Genomic DNA, 19784 nt, shown 5'->3' on the forward strand with positions numbered 1-19784 from the left:
CTAAGACTTTTTATGTATGAGAAGCGCAATCATCTTGTGGAGCAGGCAGTTGAACAGGCACTTATAAAATCAGACCAATATGGAATTTCAGTAGAGAGCAGACCCAGGTTCAAGAAGAGGATGGCAGGCGAGCGCGAGAGAGATGCTGGACTTACTCTGCAGGAAGAAAATACGAGAGCGATGTATGAGTGTATTGATCGTTTCCATTCTGAACTCCAGATTAGATCAAGAGCCATCAAGCAAGTAGCAGCTATGTTTGAGGTTGTTCAAGCCAAGAGTTTGATATCTGCTACTGAAGAAGAGTTATTGGTAAGCATTCCAAAATTGACCACATTCTATGATGAGTTATCAGAGATAGAGCTTTTATTAGAAATAACAAGACTGAGAAGACATCTGAAGGCAGCAGAGATTGATCTTGAAGAAGCCAAAGACTGGTCAGTACTTGACATTTTGAAATACATAGTTGAATGAGACTTCCTAAAATCTCTCCCATATCTCTCAGTGAGCCTACAATTATTTCTTACAATCTGTGTGTCTGTGGCTTCATGTGAGAGGAGTTTTTCAAAGCTAAAGATTATAAAGAACTATTTGCGGTCTACTATGGGACAGTCTAGGCTTTCTGATCTTGCAATATTATCAATTGAAAGAGATTTGGCAAAAGAAGTTGATTTTGATGAAGTAATTGACAAGTTTGCATCTCTAAAGGCGAGGAAAGGGAAGTTCTGATTTAATTGAGATTTAAAGTGACATAAAATTTAATGTAAAAATAACAATTAAAAAAGTTTTATTTTTTAAAATCTTTGATAGATCACAATTTTTTTTAAAGAATAAAAAATCGACCTTGAACTATTTTTTCTTCTATTTTCGTTGTAAATTTATTTATAAATTTTGCTAAGAATGATGTATGTCTATGGGGTGTCATGAGAGGGGTGACACCATGAGTTACCGCACCGGGTGACACCAACCCTAGTGACGCCACTGCAATGGAGAGAAGATAGCCGATAGCCGTGCTAAACCGCCGTTAAACGTTCAATGAGTGAATGAATCAATCAATCAATTAATCAATCAATTTAAAATAATTTTAAAGCTAATGTATTTTATTTATAAAGATTGCAGGAAGAAAAGATCGCGGTCTACATTCGTGGATTCCTTGTGTCACTTGTTTAATATAACCACATTTCAACTGTTACAAAGTGTTGAGTATAGTGTCTTGTGAAGGTCGATGGTCGCCAATGTCCTGAAAGGATAAAGCACGAGAAAGAATAATTTTATTCATTTTCCATTTGTTACACAAATATCTTTGTTCACATATAACATAAGATGTAGGATCATGTATAAAAACAATAGTAGCGTGCATTGACGACGCCCGCTCACTTCTTCGTTCTCTTGATCACGATGCAAACAAAATGAGGATGAGGACAATATTGGTGAAGACCACATAAATGATGTAATGATGAAAACGACAACAGGAAACAATTAAACTCATCTGAACTAACAAATGTTCACTTGCGACATTTTATAACAATAAAAGAACGCAAAAATGCTTTCAAAGTGTTTTATTTGAAAATGAATTTTGATATCAAGGTCCATTGTTTTTAATGTAATTTTATTTAAGCTTATGCATATAGCAAAACATAATTAAATATTTAAACAAACTTTCAATTTATATTTAAATAGCTAATTAAAATGCTTGCATTATTTTGTAATTGTCAACTTGAAAGCGGCTAAATGATCATAAACAAATAAAAAATAAAATAAGAGTAGTTGATAGTAACACCGGATGAACTTGCTTGAGTAGATATGTAGTACATTAGATTGAATAAAATAAATAGTGCTTAATTTGATGGAATTATAGAGAAAATATAATTGCCGTTGATTACACTAGTATGCAATAACGTTACTACATGCATATCATATAAATCATGTCGAAATTTGTAATGAGTGTTGTATAATCGATATTTTATTTTGAATGATCATTTGGCTGCTTCAAAATAGCACTGTTTTTGAAGCCATTAAAATAGAGAAAGTCACATCGTTTCAATATCTATGGGATGTTCTGGATTGTACTGGAACAGCTGAAGCTGCCATTCGAGCACGCATACGTGCAGCCTGGAATAAATGGCATCTCCTTGCCTCTATATTGATGCGGCGTGACATCCCACTACGATCAAGACTTTATAAATCTGTGATACGTCCGGTGTTGTTATATGGTGCAGAAACATGGCCAATGACAACCAAACTGGAACAACAACTTCAACGAACCGACATGAAAATGCTCCGATGGATGCAACGAATTAGTCTGAAGGACCACATCAAATCTACCGAAATCCTGCGTCGTGCTGGTTTAGATGATATAAAGGACGAATGCCGGCAACACCGTCTGAGGTGGTTTGGTCATGTCAAACGAAGTGGAAACAGTGCCATAACTTCTCTTGCAGATGTTGAAGTACCTGGCACACGTCCCAAAGGCCGTCCAAAGAAGTCCTGGTCGAAAACAAACGAGCAAGACATGAAAGCTCTAAATTTAAATGAAATGGATACAACTGATCGTCTAATTTGGCGCAAAAAGTTGATGGCAAAGAAAACAACGTCCTACCTCGGGAAACCGGGTCTCTGGACGCAAAACGAAGATTGATTGATTGAATATGTACGGATGAGCTCAAGAGCTTTTTGAAACTGCTCATCACAGTCCCTGATACCGCGCTGCCACATAAACTCATCGAGATAGGAAGAGAGGTGATCATCGCAGGTACCATGCATCCGTTTAAATTTATCTTTGGCACACTTCCAAAGATTCTCAATGGCATTAGTATGCACTCCATTTGGAGCGACAAAGCCATATCGATGATTGACAGTGTCTTGTGCCAGTCCCGTAACTCTGGGAATGTTCGCATAAGCGGCCCACTTGTCAGACCATATTGTTGTGCCTGAATGAGAATTAAATAAAATGTTAATATAGGAAAAATTAATAGAAAATGTTAAAATCATTACCAGGCAAAACATGCTGTTGTATTATGGGCAGCAAAGTGGCCGCATCACGTTGAAGGTTTCCTTGGAAACGTTATCTATGCCGTCAAAAACCCAACGCTGCCGAAATGGCTTGGCCCTTTCATTCCTTGTCCTTTTGTTACTAGACACCAGACTCTCGTCAATCTGAACAATTCGACCGGGTCCACCAATTATTTTTGGGTTGTCTCGTACCTAATCTGTACAGAGTTGGCGATGGAGGTTGAACCAGTCAGGCAACGTGTTATTCTTATCTATTTGTAGCAACGAAGCTGTCGCTGCCTGACTGATGTCCCCCATGCTCCAATAATATGTCAACTGAATATACAAAATTATCATTGTTTTTCATTCTAAAATTTAATATTTATAAAATATAATTTAAATTACAAATAAAAAATACTAACCATGTACATGTGCTCATTGGCAGCTTACATTTTTTTATAAAAACTACCATTTCTAATGGATTTTGTTCTGCTGCAGGCCGTATGGTTTGTACAACGCCATATCTGTTCGTCTGCTGATTTTTTGGAATTATACAAACGCATAAATTTTCCACAAATGCATGTCATTCCAGACGACAGCAATCCGTGTTGCATCACCCAGTCCACCGCTTTTTGTTTCGAATTTATGTCGTTTGTCAATTCCATTGATGACAGACTATTAACGGCAGGAAAGTTCATGGCTAAAGATGAATTCAAAATGTCAGACCGAGAAATTGGCTAACGGAAGAAGGCAGACGAAAAAATGGTAGAAACATACGCGTTGTTATTTAAAAGTGAAACATTATGCATTACGGAAAGGGCGCTATAAAAATTAATTTGATTGATTGATCATAATTTATTTTATTAATGAAATAAATCAGCGTTTTCTTTTTAAAATAATTAACACAAGCTGTTTTTAAAATATTTATTATTGACAATTATTTTGAAATGAAAAACAAATTAAAATTTTTGAAATATCTATTATTGAAAATTATTTAAAAATTAATAATAAATGAAAATGATTGAAAAAATATCTTTTCTTGTTCTCGTCTAACAATCTAATAAACATAAATAACATAAATATTAAAAAGGAGGAGGAGTTAAATGGCGCAAATTTAGCTGGTTTTGGCAAAATCCTAGGACAGTGCCTACAATGTAATTGAAAACACATTATAAATGCGGGAGATATGTATGAAAAAGAGTGCACATAAACAACGACCAATGAGATAACTAGAAAAGGGAACGCAACACAACTGTAACTTAATGAATGAACGAAAATACGGAGCTATCGAAGTGTTAATGTCACGATTATAAAATATCAATTAATCGATTGCAGGCGGCAATATAAATTAGTATTTATGTAAATTACATTTTTGGACAAAAAGATTGTATACATTTTATTCTCTTTTACCATCTCAAAATTTGTATTTTTTTACATTAAATAATATCAAACAAATGTAAAAATAATTATAAAAAATTGAAATTAAGAAAAAAAAATTAAGGTATCATAGTTGCATTTCTGTCTCACATGTACAATGATATTTCCAAAGGGCAACTTACCGAATTTTTCTCTCCACATAAATTCAGCTAAATATGTAGCCTTCAAGTCTTCGGATGTCCCATACATATATTTAAATGTACGCTTCAATCTGGCCCACATCGATTCGATATTTTGTGTGTGTGCACTCGTGACTGGATCAACAAAATTTACACTGGGGTTCACTGTGATGTGAGTATAACCCAAGTCGTTCAACTGACTGTACGCACGCCACTCGTCAGAGACTATTGTTGTTCCAGGAGCAATCCATTTTTGAATGAGAGGGATTAGAGTTTGTGAGTCTCGTGCCTGTACCTCTTCTGCAAAACATATTCTTGTCCCTCGCTGTATTCCTCCAAACACCCATCCATCTTTATATCTGTTGTTTCTTCCCCTATAATATTTTGCCTTCAGAATTTTAGTTTCATCTATTTCTACAATTGTTCCGGGACCCCCAATCTGTACAAAATTATCAATACAACGGTCTATACAAACGTCTCGGCAAAAATTGTACCAGTCCACGACAGTATTTTTATTTACGCCAACCTCCCTTGTTGTCAAATATACAGGCATTTTCCATGCCCAACAATAAAGAATTTGTATCGTTTTTGACATCTCTAATTTACTATTTTTAAAAAATGAATCCTTTCGAATACTTGTCGTCATTTGACAATTTTTTTTGGACATCGCCAAATGACTTGGTCAACTTTATTAACTAAATGAATAACCTCGTACATTTCTTCCCTGCAGTTTTCGCAAAACATTTCCCGACGCAACCGTCCATTAAACCTTAACCACTGCCTAGTTATTCTACGATTTCTAGTAAGAAGATATAGCTTGTTAAAATTTAAACGATTTAATATTATTGCCTGATTCATTTTACAATAAATCGTCTTTTTCAAAAAAGGAACTACGACATGTTTCATTTTGGGCATATTCGAACAGCTATGGCACGCGTAAATCATAACCACTTCAAAATTATAAAAATTGTTTCTGCGGCATTTTTACTAGATTAATGAAAAAAATGTACTAATAACAAATCAGCATTGCCCTAGGATTTTGCCAAAATTTTATTTGTTAATTATTTGGTATTTTCATTATTCCATTTCATTTCAATTTTTAATTATTTGATGATATAAATGACCAATAAGATTTTTTCTCTCCATTTTTATTATATTAATAAAAATTATTTATTTCATTTTATTATTTTAATATAAATAATTTAAAATAATAAAATTTGACAGTTCCGTATTTTTTTAAATTTCTTACATTATGTTTCGACATTGTGCTCACAATCTCATTGGTCGTTGTTTATGTGCGCTCTATACAGATTTTATATTTGACTGACTTTTAAAATTGTTGGAATGTTTCTAGGAAGGTTTCCAAATGGCCGAATTCATTAAAATAAAATTATTTTAAAATAAAGTAGCAATGAATTTTTCAAGTTTAAGCAGTATTCCCATACCCACTTTGGAGTCACCTACATCCCGGTGCCTGCCACCATTGGTACGCCTTCATTGCAGGACAATTTCTCTCTTCTCTTTTTATGACAACATGAGAGTAAAGATTATGAAGATAAGACAAGAACCAAGAAAGACAAGTCAGTGATGTTGAAAGGGTGTTGAAAAAAGTTTAGTAAAGCAACCATGATCGACAGTATCAAAGGCAGGGAATAGTAAAGAGCGAGAAGAGAATGATTTCTGTTACCGCTAGTTCTTATCAATATAAATTTTCAATAGTTTTAGTAATATGAGAAAGCCTAAAACCAGATTGAGTAGAGGGAAGTAGAGTTTGAGTTCAGAAATGCGTTGCTGTTCAACAACTTTTTCAAGTAACTTTATCACAATAAAATAAAAAAGTAATAAATTTTAGAAAATTTATAGTGCGTATTCAAACAACTTTTACAATTAATTTAATAAAGTAAACTCGTCGTCTAAATTTTTATTTTCTTCAATTTCTTAAAAAAAAGAAGACTGCAGTCAAATATTTTTCACAATTATTTTAATAAAGAGACAATCATCATTTAAAAAATTTCTATTTTCTTCAATATCTGATTGAGTTGCAAACATGGGGCATCCCGACGCGACGTTGCAAGCTGAAGTTGGTTTTTGATAACTAGAGCTACGGGGATCTGGCAAAAACGAGTCCGAAATATGACATTCGTTTCCACTTCGATCCAATATCATCAGCGTAACCTTGTGTCTGAATGGCCATTCCAAAATAGTATCATAATCACCTTTCATTATAACAAAAAACATGGAAATATGAGTCCCATTTCCAATCCCATCACCATTTAAATATATTCTAGCGCACATCTGCAAATTTAAATAATCAACATTAAATGGCATTTAATTCAAAACTTTGAGAAATTTATAAAAGCAAACAACTAACCCGTTCCTTTTATTAGGAAAAAAATAACTAAACAAGCATGGATGAAATGGTGATTTGTAAAAATTAACGCTCTAAAAAACCAAGAGAGAAGCGACAAGAAATCGAAGGACCGAACTTGTTAAGCAGCCGTTGCGTAAATATCACGTACTGCTGATCTACGTGACCCAAAATCTTTACAATCAAATCCTACTGAAGAAAAAAAGTCTTACGATGTAAGAAAGTACGGCAAGATAATTTTGAGGATCAGACAAAAACGACTCCGATTTTACATCTTTTCTATTAATACCATCTAACATAATTTTAATTTGTTGTCTGAAAGGCCATTTTAAAATGGTATCATAATCACCTTTCATTATAAAAAAAACAGGAAATGAGTTACGTTTTCAATCTCATCTAGCACACAAGTTTGAATATAAAACACACATAGATACAGAGATAAGTAGTTCTTCCTTGTCGTGCCATATCCTTTCAAGGCATTGGCTACCATCGACAAAACCCGATCTTTAACACTTTTTACCAAGTGAAAAGTGGTGATATTCAACAAGTGACACAAGGATTTCACGAATATAATTCGTTGTTGACCGCAATCTCTTCTCCCTGCAATCTTTCCAGTAATTTTTAAATTTTCTATTTCTTCCTTCTGCATGATGTGACCGAAAAACTTCAACTGCCTCGTCGGATTATTTTTATTGATAGTAATTTCCGCTTTTTATAACTGAACTGTTTTAATACGTGAGAAATATGAGAGGTCCAATTAATTTTCATAGTTCTTCTCAAAAACCACATCTCAGCAGGATCAATCCTTTTTTCCATTTCTTTAGAAATCGTTCAGGACTCAGAGCCCTAAGTGAGTACAGGAAAATGTAACACTCTAAAGTTTAATTTTGTTAATATTTTGATTTTACTGTTGGTGAAGAAGTTTTCATTTTAGAATATGCATCTTTCACCTGACTTATCTTCGTTTAATATTCACATCATATTTACAACCTGAGGTAGCAGACTTCCGAGATAATCTGAACTTGTTTCACTTGTTTGCAATTAATGATAATGGATCAGATCGAAACGATTTTGCTTTTACTGATAACCATGCCTTCTGTTTTGTTAAAGTTAATTTACAAGCCTTTTCTTTTACTTTCAAAAACCAGTTTAGAAACAATTGTTTGCAGTTTTTCATTGAATCTGCTATAAGAGCTGTATCATCAGCATATCTTACATTGTTTATGTTCATGCCTCCAATGGATATTCCAGGTAGATCTTCTATCTTTCTCATGATGATCTCACTAAGGAGTTTGTACAGGTCTGGAGAGAATACACAGCCTTGCGTAACACCTCTCTTAATTTCGACAAAACTAGTCATCTTGTTACCAACTTTTATTGCTGCTCTTTGGTCCCAATCGAGGTTTTTGATAACTCTCGGGTCATTTCCATCAATGTCCAAACTTTTTATATTTCCATAAACTCCACGTGTTTCACGCTATCAAAAGCTTTGAGTAATCAACAAAACATATAAACAAGTCTTTTTTCATTTCAATCGCTCGTTCACTGATCATTCGTAGCACAAAGATAGCGTTTTTTGTGCCACAATTCTCGACAAAACCAAATTAGACATTTAAAATTTCAGATCTGATTTTGCTTCGTGTTCTCATCATCATAATTCTCAAAAAATGTTTTGCAAGATGACTCGTCAAGCTGATTGTTCGATGTAGTTTACATTCTGTTGCATTAGGTTTTTTTAGGCAATGCAATAAATATTGACTTGGATAGATCTTCAGGAATTTCGCCGAGGGTATATATGTCTCATTCAAAATTTCTGTCACTTTTTCAATGCTAAATTCATCAAGGTATTTAATTTTTTTAACAACTATCTCATCTATCCTGGAGGTTTGATTTTATTTTGGAAGAAGCGAAGTTTAAGTTTTAGTTGTGTAACTACTTTTTTATGACTACTGGTTACTTATTTTTAAAGTAGTTACTGACAATACAATTATAATTAACTACTTTTTTTTACCTGAGCATTATTTTACAGAATAAATTTATTTTTTTTAAATACTTGTATTCGTTTTAAATTTTTTCACTTCTGTTTCCTTTTCGATTCTGGTTTTTGGAGTGGTTTCAAACAAAATTTAAAATTCTAATATGAATAGTCAAATAATTAAATTGTGTTTTGCGGACATGGTTTCAAACAAAGACAACGATAGAAACTCCATATACAATAAAAAATTGTAAAAAAATATCTCCAACTCTTTCAACTTATTAAAAAATGTAAAAAAAGTAAATATTAATTATTTAAATAATTGTAGACTACTTTTATTTTCGTTGGCAGTACAGTTTTACAATCACATGTCTTGAAATTAATTTGTGCAGATTGCATGTTACTGTGTGTAGAGGTTATAATGTGCTGTGCAGTGCAGCGAATTTCTTCAAGTGAATTTAAAATTGTAGAAAATAAACCTTACAGTAGCTGTTGTAACAGTCTAAATACATTTATGTACTTGTACACACACATATACTGAATAAAAATGTTGAAGAAAAAACCCAAAATTTAACTCTTATTTATAAGAACAGCATCCACCAGTTTACAAAACTTATATGTAAAAGCACAGAATTCAGCAAAAAAGATAGTAGAGACTGCTCCAACAAAATTATTGAAACAAATTGATATAAATCAGTCATTATTTGCATCCAAATCTATTTCACAAAAAAATCCCAAAAGAAGTGACAGAAATTGTTGTAGCATCAACTCAATAATTACTTGACTAATCCGTCCAGGAATATTGAAAGTTTGTTTTTGTATCCAGCCGTGTGTGCAGCATTCATAAAACTAAACGCAACATTGCCTAGCCCAGCAGCAATTGAGCGTCTCATCAGTGTGGCAGGACAAGTTCTAACTGATAAACACTGCAGGATATCTGATAACCATATTGATAAAAAGAAATTTTTAAGAGAAAGACAAAAGCACATAACAGATTTTAGAATATTTTACTTCAGGAATAAACTGTAAACAACTGTTTATTTACTTGAAAAAACATTTTGCAAACTAATCTGGTGAATGAAAATGTTTAAAAGTAGTTATTTAGTAGTTAACTAAAAAGCAACAGTTAAAAAAGTAGTTAATAACTGCCGCAAATAAAAATAGTTATTAACTATTTTTTAACAAAGTAGTTAAATATAACAGCTAACTACTTTTTTTGATTATATAACACAATACTGTATAAATAATTAACATTGAATGACGTTTAATTCAAAACTTTCAGAAATTTATAAAGGCAAATAACTACCCTGATCCTGTCAGGCAAACAATTGGAGAAAAATAAATGGATAAATGGAAATTTGTAAAAACGAATAACCGTTCTAAAAAAAGTATCGGGAAAACAAGTCGAAGATAACCGAACATGTCCGGTAGCAATAGCAGGAATGGTATCTCACGTGCAGCAGATCTACGAGACCCAAACTATTACCATACAAAGCTTACTGCAAAAACTAAAGTCTTTGGGTATGGAGTCGTTTTTCATTTCCTAATAGGACTTTGGCTCAGGTTCTTGAATTGTGGAGGTGAAGAAAAGTAAATGAACGGTGACATGGCGCAATGGTTAAAAGCGTCCATTAATGCACTGCGGCGACCAGATTCAAATGCAAAAAATCCTCACTAATTGATATGTCTTATCAATCGTAATGTTTATGATGCGCTGATTCACGCTTATTTAAAGACGCCGTGTTTTTGCTGAGTAGTACTTTCAGAGATAATAATAATTAATCATAACCAATAAATATTAAATCTATACACATGTACACACCTATGTATAATAGTATATGAAAAATATACATATATACATACATAACCTCCCCAAGGCTAGAAACGTAGCCCCTGATATGTATTACATTGATGGAAGGAATCAGGAAAACGATACGCACCGATATTTTAAAACTAATGCACGCCGATGATGTCATTCAAACCGCCACGCCAGAACAGAGCGCGACGCGAATGTTTAAAGAATGGAACACTCGACTTGCCAACCATGGGTTCAAAATCAGCATTCGAAAAACAAAAGCGATAAACATTGGCAAATTCATAAAACCAACCATGGATTCAAAATAAGCATTCGAAAAATAAAAGCGATTAACTGGCAAATCCATAAAACCCACAACCACTGGTCGTTGCTCCTGCCTAGTTTGTAACGCCAATGAGAGCAGCAATTCAATTAAGTGTCAAAAGTTCCAGCGGTGGAAAGCTTGAAAGCGTCGAACGTTAACTGGAAGCAACTGATTGTCTAATCTGGCATCAAAAACTGGCAACAAAAAGCAACGTTCTACGTAGAAATCGGTAAACGAATAGAAAAAGAGAATTAATTGGTACATAAATATTAGTGTATATTTAAAATGCTTTTACGTGATAGATAATTAATATCAATTCAAGATCAGCTTTATTAATTAAATTATATCTTTAGTTTTGTAATTTTCCAATCATAACTGTTTTAATAAGGGAAAATGATACAGTCAAAATTTCTTAAAACAAAAAATGTACTAAATGATACTTGAAACTTTGTAAAAATATACATATCATAAACTATAAACCTTGTATCCATATCTAGAAGTATAAAACGATTGACTGTAAAGAGAGGTTGTCTGACCAATGACAGCTTTATTTTTATGTTCACGATAGTTGGTTACTTTCCACAAAAGTACGCCATTATAACTGGTTTGTTCGAGATTCTGAAATCTGTTATCCAAATCATTTAAGTTAATATTGTAAGATCCAATAAATCGGTCAATATTTATAAGCTTCAGTCTTAACTCTTCAAAATTGCGTTTGTTCAAAAGTTCATTATGGACATTATTTAATTTTTCTATTTCATAAAGTAACACTTGAATACTGTCGTCAAAATCACCGAATAATATTTTAACGTTCGTCAACAGAGTTGCCAGCTAAAATAAAATTTCATATAATATAAAAATTATAATAAATGCATAATATGCTAAATTAACCGAAAACAGTTTATTTTCAAGTCCTGAAATATCTTTATTGATTGTTAGTATTTTAGATTCGTTCTTCTTAATTAATTTTTGCTGATCCTAAAAAATTGGTGAAAAAAGAATTATAAAAAAATTTATAACTCAACACCGTTTTAAAACTTTTCTAGGAACATTTAACAATACAGTGTTTAAAAATACACTTATCTATCGTTACGGTATTTATAAATGCAATAAAAAATTATTAAGAAAATAAAATTATTTTACTGGCCTATATTACAAAAAATGAAATTTTTTGTAATATAGGCCACGTTATTTTTTTTGTGATAATGCATTATAATATTCATTTTGTTCCATAATAATTTTAAAATCTTTGATCAAATAAATATAATTGAATAGCTAAGATTTGAATTTTTTTTAATATTCGATTTTTTTTCTTATAATTAATAATAGGATTTGAATTTTTTTATCCGTTTTTTCTTATTATAAATAATGTATTGTTACATTTCTTTTGTTTTTTTTCATATCTTCTTATTAACATTAAAATGATTTCAAAAGTTATATTTTATATGTTATATTAAGTTGTAAAAAAAACTACCGTTCATTTTTTTTGTTCAACGTATATATAGTTAAAATTTAAACGCTTGTTTTTCTATGCTATTCACAATTATTGTAACCAATTATAACGGCAGCTATGGTGCATCGCAAAAACAAATGCTCAATGATACATATTGTCTATTTCCTATTATAAATGAATAAAACGTACTAATCAATCAATCTTCGTTTAGCGTCCTAGCGTCCAGAGACCCAGTTCCCCGAGGTAGGACGTTGTTTTCTTTGCCATCAATTTTTTGCGTCAAATTAGACGATCAGTTGTATCCATTTCATTTAAACTTTGGTGGTTAGGTCATGTCAAACGAAATGGAAACATTGCCATAACTTCTCTTGCAGTTATTGAAGTACCTGGCACACGTCACGAAGGCCGTCTAAAGAAGTCCTGGTCGCAAACAGTCGAGCAAGACATGAAAGCCCTAAATTTAAATGAAATAGATACAACTGATAGCTTAATTTGGCGCAAAAAATTGATGGCAAAGAAAACAACATTCTACCTCGGGGAACTGGACGCTTAACGAAGATTGATTGATTGATTTCATTGAGAGAAGACTGTTGTCGTGCGTTTCAATAGGTTGTCATCAGTACGGCTTCATGGCTGGGAGATCCACCATTGATGCTATCCATATCATTCGTCAACAACAGGAAAAATACTTGACTGTTCCATGTATTTGTGGACTTGGAAAAGGCTTTTGACAGAGTGCCTCGTGAGGCAATCAGGTAGAGTCTACGTAAACAGTTTGTTCCCGAATATCTGGTTCGACTGGTTATGGCAGAAACTCTGGTCCGCACAACAGCCGGTAACACGAATGAATTTGACATTAACGTCGGCGTCCATCAGAGATCATCACGGTGATGGAAGAAATAACCAAACCGATACGCTCAGGTAACATATGGAATGTGATATATGCAGATGATATCGTCCTGACGGCGGCCACGAAATAAGACGCAGCCAGAAAGTTTGAGGTTTGGAATACCCAGCTCGACAAAAACGGGTTAAACCTTAACAAAACAAAAACAAAAACTATGATCACCGGTGGTACCGCTGAGCCTGTGGTCTCTGGTTATTGGCCATGTTCGGTTTGTGGAGCTGGAGTTGGAAGCAACTCGATCAAATGCCTACGATGTCAGCAATGGTGTCACAGACGATGCTCGAGAATTACCGGCTCACTGAGGAAAGTGACTGATTTCGTATGCCCCGCCTGCATCAACCAACGACAACGGGGCCCAGATGATGATACGATTACCGGGATCGAGACTGTTACTTCATTTCAGTATTTGGGAGATGTGCTGGATTGTACTGGAACAGCTGATGCCGCCGTTCGTGGACGCAAACGTGCGGCGTGGGGCAAATGGCACCTCCTTGCCCAGGTACAGATGCGGTGTAGCATTCCTCTACTGCTGCGCTCAGAGCTATGCAACAGAGTTATACGTATGTATAATGCAGAGACGTGGCCGATGACAACAAAACTCGAACTGCAGCTTTACCGAACTGACATGAAGATGATTCGTTGGATGCAGCAAGTTGTTCTAAAGGACCATATCCATACTACCGAGATCCTGAACCGATCGAGACTGTGCACTTTGAAGGATGCATGTCGTCGTCATCGCCTACGATGGTTTGGCCATGTGAAGCGAAAACAATACAATAATTTCCGTTACTGAGCACCAGGTGCCTGGCACCCGCCCAAGAGGTCGCCCAAAAAAGTCCTGGACGCAGACCACACAGGAGGACTTGAAAGAACTTGGTCTCAAGGAGACATACGCAATGGATAGATCGGCTTGGAGACGGAAGCTGATGAATGGAATAAAAATGATTGATATCTATATATATATATTGTTATAAATACAGCGCTCCATAATTATGACAATAATTATCTATGGTACGCCGTATCGTAAAATGTCTATGCATCGCAAAAAGAAGGCTGTATAAATAGGACGACATACGATGCGAATAGGTGTGTGTTTACAGAAAGTTACGAAGTGTGGCAAGTACAAGTTGAAGTGCGTGTGTTTTACAAATTGAGTTTGTTCGTTTACAAGTGTGCGATTATGAAATAACTCATTTTGTAATTATTTGTTGATAGTTCGGCTTCTTTAATAAATTCGTATTGGACAATTTATCGTTCGAGTTGATTCTTATCGGATATACGAGCTCTACAATTGTCGGTTGTAAACAACCCCAGCAAATTTATAACAATATATATAGTATTTTATGAATTCGACCGAATTGTTGGCATTATTCATTTTGAAGTTTGTGTTTGCAATTTTCCTTACTAGAAATATTGTGAAAATTATTAAATTTATTGAAAAAAGAATTATTATTAGTTCATCATGAAAATTTAATAAAACTGTTGTTATCCAAATTTATCATGCAGGTTGATTAACCTCAATAAACATTCCCTCAATGATAAAAAAAGAGAATTGTAAATTTAGAATTAAATTGTCATATTTTAAAGAAACCGAACTCAGAGCTATATCGAAAAAACAAAAAACAAAAAAAAACTGATGATAGAATTAAACTCACATTTTAAAAAAACCGAACTCAGAACTATATTGAAATAACAATTAAAATTGAAAAACTGATGGTGCAAATTTTAAAATCTCGAAAATTACCCCAACTGAAAAAACACAAAATAATAATGATGTCAAAAATTATATACCAATACCAGCTTTCTAAAAAATCATGGAAAAATAATTTACCTAAAACTCATCAGTTATCTGAAAAAAATATACCAACAGCTAATTCGGTTTTAGAGAAAACTTGTCAACGGATTTGGTAATTCTCGAAAAATTGGAGTTGAAGCAGAAAACATACAATAGGTATTTTCCTAGACCTGTCAAAAGCATTTGATTGCATCGATCATTGAAACCACATATTTATGCCAGATATGTTACGATATCTTCGCCACAAACGACGATCCGGAACAAGTCAACTAGCTACTAGCAACCATGAACCGATCAAAATTGAATTTCACTGTCGAGCACGAAAGTGAAAATTCATTGCCATTTCTAGATGTTTTGGTAACGCATGACGAACAAAGATTTACAATTTCCGTATACGTCAAAGCAACAAATAAAGGTATTTTTTTAAATGGACTAAGCAAATGCATGGAACAATTCAAAATAAGTACAATAAAATCCTTTGTGAAACATGCACTCACGCATTCATACTCATCTGAGGATCGCAATACGGAACTGAAAAGAATTACTAATCTAATTGTAAGAAATGGTTACAAAACATCATCCACTAAAAGCTCCATTCAACAAATACAACAGCGAGCTAGCAATATATTCAAAAATAGCAGTGACAACGAAATAATCCTATATTACTGGAATCATATGTTAACGGCACATAAAATAGAGGAAGACGTCCTCAAACAAATCATAAAAAGAAATGTTACACTAATTAATGATACTAATAAAATAAAACTCAGGATATACTACAATAATTGTTAGACATCACAATTGGTCCTAAAGAACTGCACTCCTTAAGATGATTATACTTTGAAGTGTAATCATGTAATAAGTGAATTTTAATGCCCTAGTGACGACTGTGCGCATCAACATTCGTATATTGGTATTACGACTACTTTACTATCAAAACGTCTCACAATGCACATACAATGAGGAGCCATCAAATCTTACTTACAATCAATACATGCAACGCCAATAACCAGCAAAATTCTTGACAACAACACTAAAATAATTTATCAAAACACCAACACAATACATCTAAAAATTGCAGAAGCTGTCCTAATAAATATCAATAAACTCCAATAAACATCTAACAAAAAATGATAACATCATTACAAACTCGAGGCCTTAATACTAACTTTAATAACAATGAAGAACAAAGTAATGACAAAGATAAAGAATACGACAACAACTAAGTAACTCACTTTGCTAAAGAACTAACTTTGCTTTGTTTAAAGAAACTATATAAACCAAACGATGCACTTACGATGATTTGTGAAAAGTCGAAATAAGCCCTATCTGCATGATGAATTTTTAATTTATAAAATTTTCATGATGAACTTGGATAATAATTCTATTTTCAATAAACTGAGCAATTTCCAACAATTCGGTAGAATTCATACAATTCATTAAATACATATACTATATATATATATACTGTTATATATACTATAAAATTACTAAATATTATATATAATTAACCATTAATATACATATGCAGACAATATCCGACATAAATCTCAAAAACTCTAAAGATAAATGAACATGAACTGCAATACAACAATTAATAAATAATAAAGATATCATAAAATTACTTACCTTAAGCGTTTTTTCAAGATCAGCAATTTTTAATGTAAGCTCATTTGATTTTTTCAACGTTTGATTCAATTGATGAATAATTTCGTTTTCTTGAATTTTCCTTGGATTAGTTTCTCGAATCTATTATAAGTCAAAAAAAGTTATTAATTATTTAGATGAAATTACTCTCATCTGTTAATATATATATATATATATATATATATATTATTAGATTATTTACATATAAAGCGCCCTTTATTGTTCTCAAAGGCGCTAACAATGTAAAAGTTGATTAAATGCGCTAATGCAAAAGTTGATTAAATGTTTCACTTCAATCAAATCATATCATGAAAAGTTTGTCTGAAAAGATGGTTCTTTAGCTATCTTCGAAATTCAGTAATTGACAACCCACGATTTCGCAAGACAACCGGCAAACTGTTCCAAATCTTCGGTCCCATAACAGCGAAATCTCTGCAACCAACAGCAAGCTGAGTTTGTCGAATTGTTAACAAATCTAAATCGTTTGACCGTAACTTCTGACACTATAACGGTGCATTTCTTGGAACAATTCGATCCATTAAATATTTCGGCGCTAATCCATTAATGCTTTTATACACCAGTAGGGCAATTTTGAAGACAATTCTTTGTTGAACGGGCAACCAATGAAGATTGAAGAGAATAGAAGTAACATGATCAAAATATGAACCACCAGTTAACAACTTGGCAGCCAGATTTTGAATTAATTGTAACTGTGCAACATACTTTTGGGGTAAACCGTAGAATAAACTGTTGCAATAATCGATCCTCGAGTGAATGAACGAGTGAATTAAACATTGCAATGTATGCATATTTAGGGATCCTTTGATGAGTCTCAATTTTCTCAATTGGTTCAACAACAACTTTATGTGCAATTGCATTGTCATGTTTGTATCAAAAATAAATCCAAGATTTCGTGCTGACGCACAAAATTCGATGACAGAACCTTTATTCTGATAGTGTTGATACCCACTCTATTCACTTGTTGCCATGTACCCACAGGCAAAAACTGGGTCTTGCATTGGTTCAACTTTAATCTGTGCTCCATCATCCAAACATCAATGGCTGATAAACAAGATACTAAATCATCGACCACATCACCAAACGACGAGGGAGAGGAGTTGCCTATTATTTGGCTGTCGTCAGCAAATGCATGAAACCTGAAATTGTACGACTTAATTATTGTGTAGACATCTGCTGTATAAAGCAAAAAGAGAATGGGACCTAAGACGGAACCCTGTGGTATACCGTATGACAAAGCATCGACAGCTGCCAAATTTGTTTTGAATAAAATTTGTTGAGTACGACCAGCAAGATACAACACGAACCACTTGTGAACGACTCCCGATAGTCCAAATGTTTGCTTCAGTTTTTTGAGAAGTATTGCATGATCGACGCAATCGAACGCCGAGCTCATGTCCAAGAGAGCAAGCAATGGACACATTTTGTTCGTCCATTGATGAATACAACCTTGACGAAACATCAATTAAAGCTGTTTCCGTCGAGTGAAACACACGATAACCCGACTGGTGAACCGGCAGAAGATTATGAATTTTCAAATGAAAAGCAAATTGTGATAAAACGATTCTTTCAACCAACTTTGACAAAAACATAAGGTTAGATACAGGTCGGTAATTTTTTAACTCATGTCTATCAAGAGAATTCTTCTTCAAAATCGGTGTAACAACAGCATTTTTAAACGCTGATGGAAATGAGCTAGAACTCAAACACAAATTTATGAAAAACGTTAAAAACGGTAAAAACAAATCAACAAATCTTTTAAGAATTTTTTTGGGCACACAATCAAGAAAACAAGATTTTGATGGAGACTCTAAAATGACTTTTTTTATGTAGCTGTCGGTACAGGGCGAGAAGTTTGAAAAAAAAAAGATTCTTCATGAAGATCACATGGAGTGAATGTTGGTTCATCACGAGGATTGGTTAAATTACGAACATCATCAATTTTGCTTTTGAAAAACTTGGAAAAGTCAAGAGAACTATGATCAACTTCTGATACATCCATTACCTGTTCCATTTCAAGCAAACCGTTAACAGCATTCCAAAGACGTTTTGGTTTGTTGCTATTTTGTTGCCTAACTTCCACTTCTAAGTCTCAACTTTGGAAGACATATTTATAGTCCGATTTAGCATAGAAACAATTTTAACAACTAAACAAATAAAATAATTGATGATGCATCAAAAAATATCTTCAAAAAGTCAATAATCCACTAACACTAAAAAAGAGCAACAAAAACAGCCATATTACAGAAACCAAATGCATGACAACTACAAAGTTGATGAGTCACAAATCAAACGAATCCTTCGATCCAATATCTCGATTTGTGACAACAATCGTCTAACCCTTATCATCTACTACAACACAAATCGTATATCATAACTCAAAACTAAAATATATTATGTAGACGACATATTTATTCATTGCATATGAGAATGACACACAAATATTAAAAAGATAATCTCGTATACACATTTAACTCATCTAAACTAAGATTTACCATGGAAAAATCAAATAATTTTTGGACGTATTAGCAAAAAACAACAATAATAAATTTGCAACCCCTGTCTACACCAAAACAACAAAGGACTATGCTCTAACGTAAACAGTGAATACTCTCAAAAATATCTTGAAAGCATCGTCTAAGCATTTATCGATAGAGCATATAAACATTCATCTGCCGCAACTAGTAGAACATATGAATAACAAAGAGTAACCAAACTTCTCATTGCAGAATCACTTTTGATTGAACAGAGACATCCCATTATATTCAACAAAGGGCCACATTCGTTCTACTATCTAATAAAATAAGAAATCGACTTTACCGAGACGACAAGGAACAAGGAACGAGATACAAGGAACTCATTAAAATGATAATGTTGACTTATAAAGCGCCCTGACTAGCGACTGAGGCGCCCCCGAAAAAAAACATCCTGTCAGACGTTTGAAAACGCTCTATCAA

General features: G+C 33.4%; 3 protein-coding genes across 3 annotated transcripts; 2 read left to right on the forward strand and 1 right to left on the reverse strand.

The window, feature by feature from the left end:
* Positions 1-489: 489 nt before the first annotated feature.
* HELRODRAFT_81101 (hypothetical protein) lies at positions 490-726 on the forward strand (the record flags this gene model as incomplete). Its single annotated transcript, XM_009020916.1, has 1 exon — positions 490-726. A coding segment is annotated over one exon (237 nt), but the record flags the coding sequence as incomplete, so codon positions are not given.
* Positions 727-2754: 2028 nt separating this feature from the next.
* On the forward strand, positions 2755-3729 carry HELRODRAFT_174427 (hypothetical protein; the record flags this gene model as incomplete). The annotated part of the gene is made up of 3 exons (XM_009020917.1): positions 2755-2907; positions 2995-3237; positions 3487-3729. The coding sequence occupies 3 exons, from the start codon at positions 2755-2757 to the stop codon at positions 3727-3729; spliced, it is 639 nt and encodes a 212-aa protein (XP_009019165.1).
* A 2774-nt stretch (positions 3730-6503) lies between these two features.
* On the reverse strand, positions 6504-11721 carry HELRODRAFT_81197 (hypothetical protein; the record flags this gene model as incomplete). The annotated part of the gene is made up of 2 exons (XM_009020918.1): positions 6504-6839; positions 11488-11721. Coding segments are annotated over 2 exons (570 nt in total), but the record flags the coding sequence as incomplete, so codon positions are not given.
* Positions 11722-19784: the final 8063 nt, after the last annotated feature.

This window comes from Helobdella robusta (genome assembly GCF_000326865.2).
Source record: "Helobdella robusta unplaced genomic scaffold HELROscaffold_29, whole genome shotgun sequence".
Taxonomy (NCBI): domain Eukaryota; kingdom Metazoa; phylum Annelida; class Clitellata; order Rhynchobdellida; family Glossiphoniidae; genus Helobdella; species Helobdella robusta.